The sequence below is a fragment of the Silurus meridionalis genome, chromosome 1 (genome assembly GCF_014805685.1).
Source record: "Silurus meridionalis isolate SWU-2019-XX chromosome 1, ASM1480568v1, whole genome shotgun sequence".
Lineage (NCBI taxonomy): Eukaryota > Metazoa > Chordata > Actinopteri > Siluriformes > Siluridae > Silurus > Silurus meridionalis.
This window is the reverse complement of record NC_060884.1, coordinates 5,936,661-5,953,923: the sequence shown is the minus strand read 5'-3', so window position 1 is coordinate 5,953,923 and position 17,263 is coordinate 5,936,661. Positions and strand designations below refer to the sequence as shown.

The window sequence follows — 17,263 nt, the reverse complement described above, 5'->3', positions numbered from 1 at the left end:
GAAATCCAACCTGTTCAAACACACCATGACCAAAAAGAGAACCCCCTTTTTTTTGTAATCAGTAACATAAGCTGTAAGCTAGCTTAAGTCCTCTCACTAACTGCATACTGAAGGGATAACAGATTTAAAAGCAGCCAAAAATGTCAATTACTTACTTACTGTGCACTTCTTACAGTTGTTTTATTTCAATGTATAAAAGTAAATTTAATGCTGCATTAAGAAAAACTCTGCAATCAAAACCAGCTATACAAGAGCAGTTAACCATGAAAAAAAAGTGACATTTTTCACGCTTGGGGTCTTTTGCTGATTGTTCCCAGCGATAAAAGCAGCATGTGGAGAGTTCATATCATCTATAAAAACACAGCCCATGTAGTCCAAACCCAGATCAGTATGATAAAACAAGCCAAGAACCATCATAACAACAATTAAACTCATTGTAGCCATATCCGGCACTCAGTTCCCATGCTGAGGCGAGCAGGAAGCAGGGGCCTGGTCCCGAATGGCTCCCTAGGACATGCAGTTCACTATGTTGGGTGCTGAAGTTACCATCTCATACTCTAGTTGAACTTAAATACTTGGGGTTTAGCCAGAGACTCCTCGCAGCAGGAGGACATTCCACATGGATAGAGGTGGTGAGGGTTTTAAAGAAATCATGAGAACCTCTTCCTGTGTGACAAAGACACAGGCTGAGAGGCACAGAAACAGAGATATGGGGGGGCGTCATTCAGCTTCATTGTTTTAGTCCATGTTGAACACGTGATCTGAGAGTTTTAAATTTTATGGCACTTAGCCAGATGATAGGAAACACTACAATATATGGACAAATAATGTGTGGACAATTGATCATAAGAATGGTAGGTACTTTTTGAACATCCCATTCCGCATTTAAGAATCAGAATCAGACATAGCTTAATTACCAAGTATGTTTACACACACAAGGAATTTGACTTGGCAGCCAGAGCTTCCAGTGGAGGAGAAAGTACAGACAGAAATTAGTCCTAGTTTGCTCATATAATAACCTCCACTCTTCTGGGAAGATGTTCCATGAGATTTTGGAACTGTGGTTGTACAGATTTGTGCTCATTCAGCCACAAAGGCATTAGTAATGCCAGGTACTGATGTAGTGTGAGGAGACCTGGGGTGCAGTCAGTATTTCAAATGATCCCAAAGGTGTTCAATAGGGTTATGGTCATGACGGTAGTTTCGTGCACAGGCGCATTGTCATGCTGGAACACACATTTGGGTCTTCTAATTCAAGCGACGGGATAATGTAATGCTACCGCATTCAAAGACATCTTACACAATTGGCCAACAATTGTATCCAACCACATATAGCAGGAAAACAGGTTTCTCAATAATTTAGTTTATACATCTTCATTTTTACCATAAAAAAATTATTGCTTTTCTTTGTTAACAAATTGGACTAACTGTAATTTAGTAGACGGAGATTACACAAAGCCTTTGTTGCAGCAACATTTAATGGCCACTTTATTAAGCACCACATTGTTGGACTATATTGACAAACTACTTTTATTGATATAAAATATGTGAATCATTCTCTAAGCTTTATCTGTGTCAGTTTTCTGAATGCTGCTGTTGACCCAGAAGTGACTGTAGGGGCCCAGGCAGAAACATGTAAGGGGCTCTTCTGCCATTCTTTTTGCCATTTCATTGCCATTGTGTTACCATTATGCTCTACAATCAAACTGTCTGAAAGTATTAGCATTATATTTTGCAATCTACATTGCTTATGTTTGGGTGTCTCTTCAAACGTTTGCCCATATAGCATACTGTAAAGGACCACTCATTTAGAAAGCTAGCCAGAGTAATCGTCACATGGAAATAACACATAACTTCTATTTAGCGGCTAAGTGTGACATTGCTTCATTACTTTAAGATGATTATTTTAATAATAAAACCACTTACCATAATTCTGGTCACACAGGGTCACCATTACAAACCACACAAGATTTGCTGTCATTCTTTTTTATTATCTAGGAGGAAAATGTTCTATAAAGTACAAAAGGTCTCTTAGTCAATGCGTTGTTTAAAAAAGAAAAAAAAAATACTTTACTCAATCCTTCTAGCTTTTCTTCAACTCACTTTTAAGGAAAGAGCAATTATAAATAAACTGTACAGTATATTGTGATGAGAAAAGATTGGCTCGGTTTGAATTTACAAAAAACGCCACAGCAAACATGTTCCTTCATTACGCCCTCAATATGCAGCATTTTAATGTAGATAATGTCACCAAAATGTAAAATGCACACAGGATTTGTACCTCCTCCATGTAAGGGAACTAAAGAAAATGGGGAAGAAAAAAAAAAAGGCAAAAGGGAAATGTTTAAACACATCAACTTAACACATCATTGATATCATTTTTTTGAAGTGTCCCTGTTCAAAACTTGAAGGTTCATTAAATTCCACCTGCTTTTTCAGGTTTATGAGTCAAGATTGTCATCATTTTATAAAAATCTTTTATGCCTGAGAAGAGGTTTGGGTAAATAAAACTCAAATAGATTAAATTAATCTAAAAAATATATGGATTAAAAAAAGCTTAAAATTAAACAAAAAAAAGTATCTTAATTTTCCTTAAATGCAGTCAATCAGGCAAGACATCTAATATCAGATTAAAAAAAAAAATTTTTTAACAAGTACTCAATCTTTCCCATACACTGGATCAGAAATAAATAAGTTAAAGTAATGAATTACTTTAAATTAATTAATTGTAAGATATAATTTGTATGATTTACAATTGATTTCTATAAAGTTATTTGTGACTGGGTCCATTATGAAAAGTGTTGAATTCAATTGTAGTAAAATCTGTAGTATATAGTAGTATGATTTACTAGTATAATAGAAAATCCATACCCTAAATCACAATCTATCTCTAAAATATTATACAAAAGACTTATTTTCTGCCTTAATTCTCTTTTGAATTTAGTGGTAAATATAACACAACGTGCTGCTGAAAATAGGAGGTAAAAGTGAATTCTTATGTTTGCGATTGTTAAATTGTTTTTTACGGGACTAATGAAAATACACCACAAACCAAAGAATTAGCACCAGAACTTCTTAACATACCAAAACATGTAATTAGAAACACAAAATGGCACCTCAGCGTTTCGCTACATGGTGAACGTTTGTTTGTGTTTAAAAAATAAAGTAGATCATACTATCAAATTCCTCACATTTTTGAGTGTAATGTTAGTGAAGAATGATTTTCATAGCACATGACACTTTACCTCAGGTAGACTGTGTACTTGTTAGCAATTTTAGCCTTGTTGCACTGATTTACTACACTCAGGGAACTGGGGAGGGGACTGAAATGATTTCCTGCTTAAGTAATTCTTTAACGTTAAATTTTAAAAGAATGCCTCGTGTATGGTGCACCATAAACAAGCTCCACCATATGACTGTAAAAAATGAACATGAAACAGCAGTGAAAACAGACAGACAGTCTCAGTGAGTCACATTTAGACACAGTAAGACCAGTAAGGAAGAAAAGGAGGAAAAGCACAGTGAGCCTGTGAGCCTGTGAGATCTTTGCATTTTTGGATGTCATAAAAATGGCATCCAAAAATGTCTTTCCTTTCAGCAGTCAAAACTGCTTCAGTTCTGAATGTTACATGTGCATACGCATGTAGCCGCATGACCTTCTCAATGTAAATCGCTTCGCTCAAAAAATAGTACAATTCCTAAAAAATAGACCATTTATATATAAAAAAAAATTATACACAGGTATATACATTTTTTCTGGCCCATTGTTTGTACTGGATTTTTTTTTTTCTTCTTTTTTTAAAAAGACTGCATCTGGGTTGTTGTCTGGCGTGTCCAGGGCAGGAGTCCGTGTCGACAGTGATGGTGAACTGAAAAGACAATAATAACTACCCCTGATCTACATATAAAAATAATAATGCTGTGTTCCATTGTACTCCAAACTTGGGAAATATATCCCATTGCAAAGCGAACAGGATCTTGTTAAACTCTCAACACAGACAGAATTGTGTTGATTATCATCTGCAAAATTGGGAACGACTTGTGCTTACTAATACAAAATTCCACCTTCCATGAAATGCAAACTAGTTACTACAACCTAGTTGTTAAAATGCTCGAGTTGACTAGATTTCTTGAGGCACTTGATGCTACACGCAGAGATAAAAAGTTAACTGGAATTTTTTTTTTTTTTTAACCCCACTGCACCAAGGACCAGTATTTTCCCAATAACCAGTACTAATGCTTCGGAATGCTTTTGATACCTGCTTAAGGTTGGCACCATCCAAGTACCCACTGGGCGGGGCTTAGAACAGATTTAAAGCAGCATTGTGCATGTTTTCTTACAACCCACACCAATGATTTTTCATTTTGCAAAAAAAAAAAAAAAAAAAAAAAAAAAAAAAAATCATCTTAAGTGGTGTTACTGAAGGCAAGCATGATCAACATTCAGCTAAATTCCAGTCAGTTTTGGGCAAGATGCAGAAGGAATAAAACACTTCAGGATGTGATATTAGAAGATCATACCACTCTGACTGATTATTTTCATATACACAATATGGACAAAAGTATCGGGACACCTGACTTTTCCAGGCATATGTGGTTCTTCCCCAAACTGTTACCACAAAGTTAGAGGTACACAATTGCATAGGATTTTCTTCATTTGAATTAGGAGACTCAAACCTCCAAAGCTCCATGAAGATATGGTTTGCACGGGTTACAGTGGAAGATCTCCTATAGAGCTCTTGCCTAAACCCTACTGAAACACTGGAACACTGACTGCACCCCAGGCCTCGACACCTCCCCTTAAACAGCACCTGACATTACTAACAATCTTGCGGCTAAATGAACAAATCTCTGCAACCACACTCCAAAATCTAGTGGAGGTAATTATACCAGCAAATGAGGACTAAATGTGGAATGTTTAAAAAGCACATACGAGTATTATGGTCAAGTGTCGACAAACTTTTTCCATATAGTGTATATTGAATTTCCAAGAACAGCATGTGCCATATTCAAGTTGGTCATTTTGTATTTCTTTTAAATATTAATTAATAAAGATACAAAAACGACATAAAAACGAAATAAATGTTCGGGTACTGCATATAGAGACCAAGTAAACCCCCATTAGATTGTTTTTCTACAGAACCTCTTAACCCTCAAGAAGCATCCCTGGAATGCATTTAGGAAAACAAATTATTCAAGAAATGAAATCATCCTTTTTCAGGGTACAATGGAACACTGCATGATGAACAAAGTCCGGCTTCAGCACAATGTAGTCCTTAGGTACATCCTAAGGTGACCATCCTCTGCTAGAAAAGACGTTTATCCATCCATCACATCCTGCTTTTTGAACGGTGTTCTTCCTCCATCGTCATCTGTTCTTCCCATGATTTACTGAAACTCTCACTTTCTATCAGAACACAAGCTCAGTCGCAGTGTGTATTTTGCCTTCAAGCAGGAATTCGCCTAGCAGAACCAACTTCCTGGTTACAGCGTTACCAAAGAGCTTATGGGTTATGTAGTTTAGGAAGTTGTGGACTGCAATCTGTTGTTATGAGACCTGCAGAATGCAGAAAAAAAGAAATAAGTAGATAATGTCAAGCTTTATTAAGCTTAATTTATTATTTTTTTTTAAATTAAAAGTAAAAACTAAAAAATAATAATACCAGTATGTCATTTAGTTGAGATTTTTTAATAAAAAGTAAGAAAATAATAATTATAAAACATAGCAGCCATGCTGGTGCGAGTTTATCTGCTCGTTCATAGAAGATAATCCATACTGTTGTAACCCACATGACGGTGAAGTCGAGACCTGAACCAGATTTGCTACACAGGCAGCATCTGTGACCTCGGCTGTCTTGCTGAACCAGTCTACAGTTCTGTAATGCTCCTTTACAAAAGGATTTAAATGCATAAAAATATCATATACATGACTCCAAACTGAGATAAAAAGACTGACGCAATTAGTAACGTAACATTTCAAAAATACCCACATAAAGCCAGTGATCTTACAGTATGTATGAGGTAAGCTCGTTTTCTCACCTCGTGTATGAGCTATTTTAAAACAACAAAAGCTTATTCACAATGGGTTTCTAAATAAATCAACTAAATAAACATGGACACAGTATTTCCTTTATAGGGACATGAAATGCACTGATCAACTAACTTAAGGTAAATAAATCTTTTCAATGTCGAGAGATCATACTAGAAAAAGTAGCTTTTCCCCTGATTGAGATATAAACACACAGCTCCGGCTTTAAAACGCTCAACGGTCCGTCTTCCATACAAAAGTTTTGTTCTTCTGTACAAAAAGTCTTTGCTTTAAAGAAAAACACAGCGGTGCTTCACGACAGGCTAGCTTACAGTGAGCCAGGCAGCCAGCTCTGAAGACATATGCCATCATAATCTGTGAGAGAGAGAAAGAGAGAGAGAGATAAAGACAGAGAGAGGATGCATGCAGAGCATAAGTGAAGATGATGCCGACAATGACAGCAACAACATGCACAATAAACATTCCTCTGAACAACTACATGCAAAACCGATTTGCTGCATAACTCACTACTTAATACAAATTAATGAAATGGAAAAAATGGCAAAAGGAAACTTATCAATGTGTAAATATGTAGTAAGATAAATGAAATCGAGTTAAGCGACAATCAGATAATCATCGGACAGAGTGAGATAGAAAATATGAATATGAATAGGAGTTGATAAGAAAAGAAAAAGGAGAGAGGAACGGAAAAAAATGGTAAAGGGAATGGGAATAAAAAAAAAGCAGAAGAAAAGAGGGCAAAGGAGAAAGGAAGGGGAAAGGAGAAGGAAGGAAAGGTAACGGGAGAGGAATGGAAGGGAATGAGAGGGCATGGGGAATAGAGAAGGGGAAATTGAGCATGTAAGTGAAAGGAAAAGAAAGAGGAATGGAAGGAATGCGAAAGTAATGCAAAAGGAAAGGAAAACGGAGAATTGAAGGGAAGGTTAAGGAGATAGAAAGAAAAGGAAAGGAAGGGAAGGGAAAAGGAAAGAAAAGGAAAAGAAGGAAAAGGATAAAGGAAGGAAAACAGAAATGAAAGGAAAGGGAGGAGAGAAGTAGATGGGAAAGGAAGGAAATAGGAATGGGAGACGGGAAGGAAAGGAGAGGAGAAGTAGAGAGGAAGGAAGGAGGTAAGCGAAGGGTAACCTAAGGTAATCAAAGAAAAGGAAATTTAATGGAGAGACCAGGAAAAATCAGAAAGTGAGGAAACAAAGAAGAAAAGGAAGAATGAGTAAAAAGGAATGCAGGAAGGACAGACAATGCTTTAATTGTGCCAGTTTAGCATGGGGTCATAGACCTTTTACTGAACAATGAAACTTGGAGTACTGCTTTTAAGTGCAGAGATGATGAGGAATGGAAGAAAAATGGATTGCAAAAGATAAAATGTGTGGAGAAAGAAACCCCCGAAAAAACATTTAAAGGACAGAAAGGCTAGAAAAAGAGAAAGAGAGAATGTGTGTGTGTAAGTGAGCATGAGAAAGAGAGAGAGACTGTGTGTGTGTGTGTGTGTGTGTGCGTGCTACCTGCTTGCTTTGAAGGCTTTAAGCTTCTGGACGAAGAAAGTCTCGAGCACTTCTGCACACTGATAGAAGGGCGAGTCGCTGGGGTTGTAGTATCGACAGTTATCGAAGATCCTGGTCATGTCTGCGACGTATTCTGTCAGCTTACTGTAGTGACGCTTCAGCAGACGCTCCTCCATCGTCGAAAGGTCTAATAAATAAATAAAAATAAATAATAATTAAAAAAAAAGGCCCCACAACACAACGGTAAAACACACTGCGTTGCCATGTATTCCGCTTTAGTGCACATGATCACCAATATTATGATTCAATTAAAACAAATATGAACACTGTACTGGTGCAAAAATACTGGGGGCGGGGCTTAGTTGATTCCCACATTGTAAAAACACATTTATGTTCGTTTGCCTGCCAACCGGGCTCGTCAAGACAAAGAAATGAGAGAATGGTAAAACTCGGGCCTTGTAAAGTTTTAGAGGTCAGCCGGGAATTTTTTATTTTGGCTATAAATGAAAAGGATGGGGAAAAAAATGGGAATTTTAGAACCTTGTTTTTACCACAGTAGTTAAAAAGTACAAATGGATTTTCTCATATTAATATATAGGGTTGCTGTCCATGGTTATTTTGCATTCTGTTTTTCTACTTTCGTATACCGAGTTCAAGGTGTGACTGTGGCTTCTTTTTTTTTTTTTTTTTTTTTTTAAGAGTGAGAGGTTCAGGAGAGCCAACCTACTGAGAGACACATACAAATAAACAGATCATGTTCACACCTCAGTGGTTGACATCTCTGCTTTGTACTTTGCACCTTCTTCTCGCTCTCTTAATGCCTCTGTTTATATCTTTCTCCTCAGCGAAATTCCTCCACACCCCTTTTTGTCAAAGGGAATCTTTATAAGCATCAGGAGTAAGGTACAAAAGCTCTGGTGTGTTTCTGAACACGGCACACATGGTGATGGTCTTTCGCGTGTTGCTGAATCATTAGGCATCTGTTTGTCGGTCGGGCGAGTTAGCACAGGTCAATGATCGACACAGATGGCCTGAGTTTAACTCATTCAAGATGGAAATTCATCTGTGACTCAAACGACTCCAATGTTTCCTTCATTACAGATTAAAGAATAATAATGCTTTTAGAGATAACTGTGGATTTAAGCCCACTATGAAGCTTTCCTTTATCTAAAAGCAACCAAAAATTAAATACATTTCATACAATCATTCATACAACGCTGCAGCTATGGGGTTAAGTGCCTTGCACAGGTGCCCATGAGTGACAGCTTGGTGTGGCTGGGATTTGATCTCATGACCTTCAGATCCAAAGTCCAAATGTAGTCTATTAGGAAAATGAGTCTGAAATTTGCTTAGTTTTGCACTGGAGCTAATAAGAAAATGAGACGGTTGAGAAAGACAAACCAATATCTACAATTTGCCCCAAAATGTGTTGAGCACAAATAAGCCAATCCATTTCATTCTGAGTAAATGAATTATGCTTTACTTGCTAGCAACATTAATGTACCACTTAACAGTACACCTCAACAATGATGGAGTTGTAATTAATGAAAATTCGGTGCCATCCAGATGAGGACAAGGTTCCTTTTTGAGGCTGGTTCCTCTCAAGGTTTCTGCCATCTCAGTTTTTCCTTGCCACAGTCACTTGCTCATTAGGGACAAACTTAAAATTATAAGGAAGAAACTAATAGACACTAAAATTATGGATTCTTTTATACAACTTTATAACCATTTTATTGCTGTAAAGCTGCTTTAAACCAATGTCCATTGTTCAAACGAAAATTGGATTGAATCGAGTTAACACACAGCTCCAATACACGTCCATTTTCTGGCTGAGTGAACACATTTAACGTTAAAGCATCAGGTCTCTGATAGCTTCTTACCCATAGGCTCCTTAATCACTCGATAATAATCAGGAGCATCTTCGGGATCCACCGGCTCCAGGAAGGGCCACGCCATTTTGTGAGCCTAGAGACAGACATCGCAAGAGCATGCAAATCAGAAGATGTATTAGAAGCAGCTGCTTCAACACTGAAGGAAATTCATTCCTCAACAGGAGGGCATGGGAATAAGAATAAAAGAAGAGGAAAACATGAAGAAGGAAAGGGATAAAAGAACGTTAAAAAAAAAAAAGAAAAAAAAAAAAAAAGAAAGACAACACCCGCTCCTGGGAAGCCTTCCAAAGTTTGGGTTTATCAGATAAAAAAACGCACAGGAGAAGAAAACAGGACCAGATTTGTTTTCTTCTACTATCGGGGAAAAAAGGAGAGGCAGTGAGAGGAGCGAGAGATAACAAGAAGGAAGCAGCAAGAGAGAGAGAGAGAGAGAGAGAGGATGTGTAGACCTGTAGAGAGCGGAGAATCCGCCTTAGTCCCTCGTAGTCTTTCTCTGTGAGGGGTGTAAGGACGGTCATGGCGTCCTCGGTGGACTGGCACTGAGGGCAGACGTACTCGTCTATATAAGTGGCTTCGCTCTGCAGGATGCCCACACAGCGCCCATGGTACCAGTTCTGACAGCGGTCGCAGCCGATGTAAAACCTGACAACAACAGAGCAATTAAAGAGGAGTTAGAGCTATGTTTTAATTTTTTTTGTTTTTTATAAAAAACATCCATCACCATGATCTTCAATGATCTCCTAACTAGGTTAAAATTAAAAGGGAATAACAGTGTTCGCTGCTTCAGTCTGAAAACAGGACTAAATTCAAGATTGCAACCATTATTAACAGTAAAGAGGAAAAGTCTATTTCTAGAGGTTTAAATCCCAATGATCTCGAAGCCATTATGGCCAGGAGCCAACGGAGCACAAATAAGTTTTACTCACTGGATGGGAGGGGCTTAAAACTCTCTCCCCTGTCAATCACAACACAAACCAATCACAACTTTTCATACTGTGAGCTCATGTACTTTGAAGACAACAGATTATTTAGATACGTTTTATTCCCTGACCATGTCACAATGCAATGTCATAGCCTAAGCAACCATTTGAAAAGATCTGATTGGCTGGTTTCATGTGTCTTGGTGGAATTGTTAGCCTTCAGCCTTGGCGATACCGGGGCTTTAACCCTCGACCTTCTGATCTGAGCCTAAACCACGGAGCTAAACCTTTCCCATAAATCTAATCATACCAAGAACTGATTTCTAAATGCCCCTTGCCTTCCTAAAATACACAATCACACACTCACTGAGCTTCATCATAAGGAGTTCTGCAGATACAGTAGAGCTCATCTGTGGTTCCCTCTTGCGCCTGTTTACACTCTGCGCAGATGTAGTCGTCCATCTTCTTTGCTTCCTTCTCGGTGATGCCCACGCAGTCACCGTGGTACCAGTTCGTGCACAAATCGCATCCGATGTAAAACCTACAATACCAAAAGGTTGAGAAAACATTCACACAATTTCTTTCAAGGAGTCAATGCTCTGAAAAACAGCTCTAAAATGCTCTTACTTGGTCTCGTCGTACGGTGTCTTGCAAATGCAGTACAACTTTGTGTCCTTCTTGGTTTCCCGTGAGGTAGTTGTAATCATCTTCTTTTTCTTCGATTTGGCCGCGTTCTCCTCCTCGTATTTGCGTTTGTAAGGGGATGGCGAGGTCGTGCTCGTGACCTGGGCAGCGGCTTCAGTCTGTTGTCTTTCCTGACAGATCTTCTCCAAATCTTGCCTCAGCTCCTCCTGCGGGAACGGAAAAAATTTTTATAAAAATGGACGTTTTCACTCGTAAGCAACGAGGTCTCTCTACGACGAGTTCATGCTCTCGTGCTCACCTGCACCTCCAGCTGCAGCTGTCTGTCCAGCAGCGCTCTTTTCTTCAGGATCTCAGCTTTGAGCTGCTCTTTGTGTTTGAAGAGCAGGGCCGAGAGCTTAATGGCCATCTGCTTGCTGCGTTTTTGCTCCACCGTCTCCTCTCGTTTCCGCTTCTTCGCTGCCTGCCGCTCGTCCTTGTCGATCTTGTCCAGGATGAACTTCATCACCTGGTTGCACACGATCATCCTGGAACATGGAGGTTAAATTTAGACTGAGCTCCTGCTATAGCATACGAAGATAAAGAATAGGGATCTTGTCAGCTAAATGTTCTGCTTTTGCTTTATACATCACTGCTTTATACATCACAAGCGATTCGTTGAAAATGTTGCAATTTTTATCTTATTTCAAGTGTATTTAATTAGCAAAGACATGTTTGGTATCGGATGAAAGCTCAGACAATTAATTCCATCTTAACAACTGGAGTCTCCAAAACAGATGGACTACAATAAGGCGATAAATAAAGCCTATTGAATTGTGTGTTTTAGAATCAGAGAGAAATGTAATCTAATCATGATTAAATTCCTGTTTGGAATGATTATAAAAGGCAAGCAAGATGCGTAAGCATGTAATTTTGTTGACTTATGCTCGTCCTGAACTTTTAGTACCTTTCATGTTTATGATCATAGACGATTAAAAGGCACTCAAACGCTCTCTCAAATCCATTAGTCTAAAGGTTGTTGCTACAAATGCGCGCTTTGTCCTGCTACAAATGCGGCAATAAAAGACGCAGTTCGCATGGCGACCCCAACGCGGCCAAACAATGAAATGAATTCGTAAAGAGAACGCAGTGACTGGTCAGTACAAGTTAAGAAAGCAGACTGCCTGCTCATGAGACCTCACTATAACCATCCACATTCACTTTTGAAGCTTTAGAACACGTGGACTTGAGTTTTCCTCAGGTTGAGAGAAAGTGTGTCCGCTAGCTGGGCGTCGTTGTTATTTCATGTCAGGAATATGTTATGGTGGGTGGGGGGCGGGGTTGTGACTGATAGTCTTCAATTGGCTCTCACAACACTGACCGCATGTGGGAAAAAGAAGGGGCCTGAGATGGAGGGATCACCAGCTGTGGCGGTCAAAGGGCAATAGTAATTCCCAGACTCAACACTATGCACAGGCATTAAGATACATAGAGAAACAGAGCCTCTGATTTCAGATTTTATTTTCTCCTCCCTCCCATCACTTTTTAAGTGCCATTTGATTCTGCGTATATAGAAACGAAAAGAAATGGCTGGAAAACCCAAATTATCTTTCAGAGGTGGCAAACTTGCTAGCAAAGAAAACCTCAGAACATAGAAAGCTTAACAAGTCAACTGGTTTAATTCTATTTATTGGAACCGTCACGGTTATTTATATTAATTGTTGTAAATGTCCAGTCTATATATAGACAGGCCTCAAATTGCAAAACATCAAAATCGAAAGAAAGTCCAAATCCACACGTTTTCACATACACAAGCTCGAAGACACCCAGAAAAGCTTATAGAAAAGAACAATGAATCCATCCAACCCAGAGTCCAATTTTGTATCCTTGGATGGTGGTGATGTTTCAGGATATCATGTTATCGGGGCTACGGCTTTACTGTCGTAACAGCTGAAAGTCCTGGATGCCTTTTTTATTTAAATTTGTGGCAAAAGGATATTAACAAAACTTTGGAACGACTACAACTTTCTTTTAAAACAAACACGGTGATGTCGATCCCAACCAAAGGTCTAACGTTTGCAAAGCGAAAGTAGCCATGTCTCTTAACATTCTGTGAGATTGATCATTTTGCTGTTTTTGTTTCTGACCTCAGCTTTTATATTATTTTTAGGTGTCATGTTCAGGTGGCAGTAGTTTTAAGCTTTTCAATAGCTATATATTACTCCATTATATGTACAAAAGGGGGGCTTCCTGTCAGAACTTACAACCTTCTGGTCTGGAGGAAACTAGGAAATTCTACCAAGTTGGACACAAACAAAAAGAACACCGTCTGCTTTCCACCTTTACCGGTGTCAGCAGTGATTGATGGTGTCCTGGTTTTAACATTAAAACAAAGTTACCTGAAAATGAGTCTAATAGACTTTAAGCAACAGCTGTTCATTTGACCTTTTGTAAATTGGCCGCTGTTTCAAGCTTTTTAAAAAAAAATTTTTTATGGCATTATATGATGGACATTGTTCAGTGGTGGCTCAACGATTAAGGTTCTGGGTTTCTGGGTACAAGGTACCACTGCTGAGCCCTTGAGCAAGGCCCTTAACCTTCTCTGCCTCAGGGTTGTAACGCACTATGGTTGACCCTGCTCTCTCACCCCAGCTTCTAACATAACTGCGAAGAAAAGAATTTCACTGCGCTTCAATGTATAATTTTTTTTATAAAAGCTGTTTGCTAATAGTAGCCTACGTAGCAATTCATTTCAAATGCATCCGTGTTTCGGTGTATCTTCTCAATATGTGGGAGTCATCTGGGTTCACTAGTTTTCTCCCATCATGAAATAATATATGCCAGAAGATGAACAGACTACTGAACATGAATTAGTGGATGTACTTTACAGTGTACTTCAAACGAGTGCAATATTTCTCACATAAGATGTTGGTATCAAAATGTTTAGACAAATGGTGTTAACTGGTGCTATTCTGAACTTCTTGGCGTGCGCTTGTTGGCACGCGCACTTTCAAGAGCGAAAGAACATCACTGGAAAATAACGAGAGATCAGCTCAACCTCCGAAAATGTTGAAACCACTCGGCAACTTGTGCATGATGATTGTTGGAGAACAATCCACATGAAGATGAAGATCTGTCTCAATGGTTCTCGTTATGACACTTGACACACTTAAAAAAGAAGACTTTCAGGACACATTCCAGAAGTGGCAGGAACGCTGGGAGCGCTGTATTGCTGTGCAGGGGGACTATTTTAAAGGTGATAGTGTATACACGTAGGTAAAGTACTTTGTGGTAAACAGAGCTAGTCTCAAAACTTTTTGATACCACCTCGTACATAACCCTTGTAAATATACTTGGTTCTGGTACTCTAGAAGATGCAGACAGAAGGTAGGTTACATACAGACAGGTCCTAGGTGTAGCATGGGATGTGTGGATGGATGCAAATGTGCTCAGAGGTTAAAACATGGCAGCTACATCACCATCCAGTCATGGTGGGGGTTGGAAAACTGACACGTTGCAAGTATAGTTAAAAAAAACGGAGAGGGATGATACAAAGTTGTAGACAGGCAAGTGCCAAAAGGTAGGGGCAGGGAGAGGTCAATGTATTTTCCAGACCATTTGTTCCATAGATAAACACATTAGAGAGCTGGATGGCTGATGACATCATTTGAGCCGTAGTGACGTGAAGGTGACCGGAGGCCAAGCAGGAAATCACTCCGAGTCAATGGACGCAAAATAAACACTGTGTTTCCTTTAAGGTTATTTCACATAACATTATTTCTATGTATCCGGGAGTTTTTTTCTTCCAGAACCATTAGATAATTAGCTGCTTTATTTTTCTAGAAACCTTACCTTCCTAGGCAGATTAAACTATTTATTTCAGGGTTAATTTAGACAGCTGGGGGGAAAAATTGACCTGCATGAGTATGCAAGAAACTAGGGGTCACACTAGCTAATGAATGAAGATGTGTATTGCTGTGTGTGGTACTAAGCTCACCTCTGGTTCTCCTCTCGTTCTGCAGGCGTCATGAACTTCTTCTGTTTCAGCTGCTCAATCACTGCATTCTGCTTCATCACCACCTGCAGAACGCAGACACAGTGTACGCTCATGCTCTGGCACATGCATACAGAGCTCACAGTACAGATACTATTACATACTACTATCAGATTTATATACACACACCTGGAACCCTGTAAAGTAAATCATCGAAATGTATACATATATACACGCACACACACCCATTTTATGTATTTGTATATATAAGCATTATGTGTGTGTATGTATGTATATGTATGTGTGGAAAATTACATGTATGGGCTGCAGAAAGAGCGGCCTACACATATAGCAGAAAGAGTGGAAAATAAACACAGACGCAAAACCTCGCTCGTGTGAGTTACTGCCACTGTTTGGATGAGAGTCACTCCGTAACGCATCTCGACTGTTGGAATTTCTCTCACATAAACCTGCATCTGGGTGAACCTGCTCTGCCACTTCAGCTGTCTTTGGGGTCCTCTTTGACCTAAATCACATGACCTTGCTCGAAGCATGTGTAACTCAATAGGCTCTGTGGAGCAGCTTGGCCATGAGACCCTTTTCCTTACATGTGCTGTATATTTGTTTGACCGGGGCCCTGTGGCGCTGTGCGGCCCAGCTCACCTGTTTTTGGATAAGGTCACTCTGGCTGATGGCCTGCTGCTGCTGCTCTCTCTTTGCCTCCTGCTGTTGCCGTTTTTTCTGCTGCTGCTGCTCACGGAGCTGCTGGATCCTAAGTAGCTGCTCCTGCACGCTAGCCGTTTGTAACGTCACGACGTTCTGGACCTGCTGGGGCTTTGCGTCGACCTGGCTTGCAGCGCTGGCCTGCTGCTGGATCTGTACAGGCAACTGGAGTTTAACCGTCTGCTCCGGCGGCAACTGTAACCCAGGCACTGTAATAACCTGGGCCCCCTGCTGGAGCTGCACTTGGGGCCTCACGGGCTCCTGTTTTACAGATATCTGGTTCACTGTAGCTTTGGCCTGTAAAGGGGTGGGAGACTGGATTGGCATTTGAGCCTTGTTGGTCATCGGTGGCGTGCGGGGGGCAAAAGCTCCGGCCTGTACCGGCTGAGCGGGGGAGGGAGTGCATGTCTTGAGAGCTGGCTGAGTTTGACCTAAAAAAAAATGGGAGGGGGGAAAAAAACAGAGGGAAAAAAAAAAAAAAAAAAAAAGACAATGAGCTTAAACATATAGATTTTCATTTCTAATTTTGTTATTAAACAACAACCTGTTACATGATGCTTGTAGGTAGTTTAGGGTTTGTTTACATGCGACACAAAAACATTTACAGACACAAAGGTGAACAGTGAGGCTAAATGATGAGATCTGAACAAAAGAGCTTGCACCATAAACACTGACCTTGATTTGAGTTAAATCCAATTATCCCAATCTCTTACACACATTTCTCATCTATTACTTAGTTTGCATCGTCTGAATGAGAAAAAAATGAATACCACTGAAACAAAGTCAGATTTGTGGGGTGTGAAACCGAACAAGTCTACGTAGAGTACTTGCAGAAGTTAGTTCTGCAATAAAACCATTTAACACAAACCAATTGTTACAGCTGTGTTCACACCTGGGTTTAAATTAAACTGGATTCACTTATGCACATTAGACCATATATGTAAAAATTCAAACCCCCTGGTACCTGAAGTGGAAGTTGAAGCAGGAGTGGGAGTAAACAGAAAACGCTGCACCTGGCCGTTAGGTAAGACGGCCTGCATGAGCTGCTGGCCAGCTGTCGGGATCACGGTCACACCAGCGGGGATGACCTGCAGCTGACCTGCCTGCTGGCCCTGACCCTGCACCATCACTGTTATCCCCTGCAGACAGAGACAGACAAAAAAAAAATGTCATAGAGATTCCCATATTCCATAGTGTCTGAGAGGGATCTAAACCATAACACACACACACACACACACACACACACACACACACACACACACCTCATCGACCACAAGCGGAAGGTGCGTCCAATTTTACGCGACCATACACGCAAAAAATAGTACTAACCTGCTGGCTTTCCACTGCTGCTCCCTGCAGCTTCTGAGACAAAAAAAAAACAAACCGAAGGAAAATTAGACCGGCGCTAGATTATAGCCATTTAAACTTCCATCACACAAAGGCTATGGAAAAGTTTCAGCAAAAGGCACAGGATGGCCACAAATAAAACGTATTGTTATTAGATGACACGCTCGGGGCAGTCTGAGTCCACCGCGGAGCGTCCACACCCAGATGTGGTGGGA

At 39.8% G+C, this 17,263-nt stretch overlaps 1 protein-coding gene across 5 annotated transcripts in view; it reads right to left on the bottom strand.

Annotated features, from left to right (window-relative positions):
- Window positions 1–2,386: 2,386 nt before the first annotated feature.
- LOC124382966 (nucleosome-remodeling factor subunit BPTF-like) overlaps window positions 2,387–17,263 on the bottom strand; it is a 48,936-nt gene continuing 34,059 nt past the window's right edge. For 4 of the 5 annotated variants that reach the window (XM_046845352.1, XM_046845351.1, XM_046845357.1 and 1 more), the window contains 11 exons: window positions 17,031–17,063; window positions 16,666–16,840; window positions 15,642–16,132; window positions 14,982–15,064; window positions 11,307–11,532; window positions 10,991–11,214; window positions 10,731–10,904; window positions 9,893–10,085; window positions 9,432–9,516; window positions 7,552–7,738; window positions 2,387–5,557 (listed from right to left, as the gene is read on the bottom strand). In XM_046845352.1, coding sequence (XP_046701308.1) covers window positions 5,521–5,557; window positions 7,552–7,738; window positions 9,432–9,516; window positions 9,893–10,085; window positions 10,731–10,904; window positions 10,991–11,214; window positions 11,307–11,532; window positions 14,982–15,064; window positions 15,642–16,132; window positions 16,666–16,840; window positions 17,031–17,063 — 1,908 coding nt within the window. In that variant the 3' untranslated portion in view covers window positions 2,387–5,520. Of the gene's footprint in view, window positions 5,558–5,670; window positions 6,404–7,551; window positions 7,739–9,431; window positions 9,517–9,892; window positions 10,086–10,730; window positions 10,905–10,990; window positions 11,215–11,306; window positions 11,533–14,981; window positions 15,065–15,641; window positions 16,133–16,665; window positions 16,841–17,030; window positions 17,064–17,263 lie in introns of those variants that run through there. The other variant, XM_046845353.1, reaches the window with a different exon arrangement.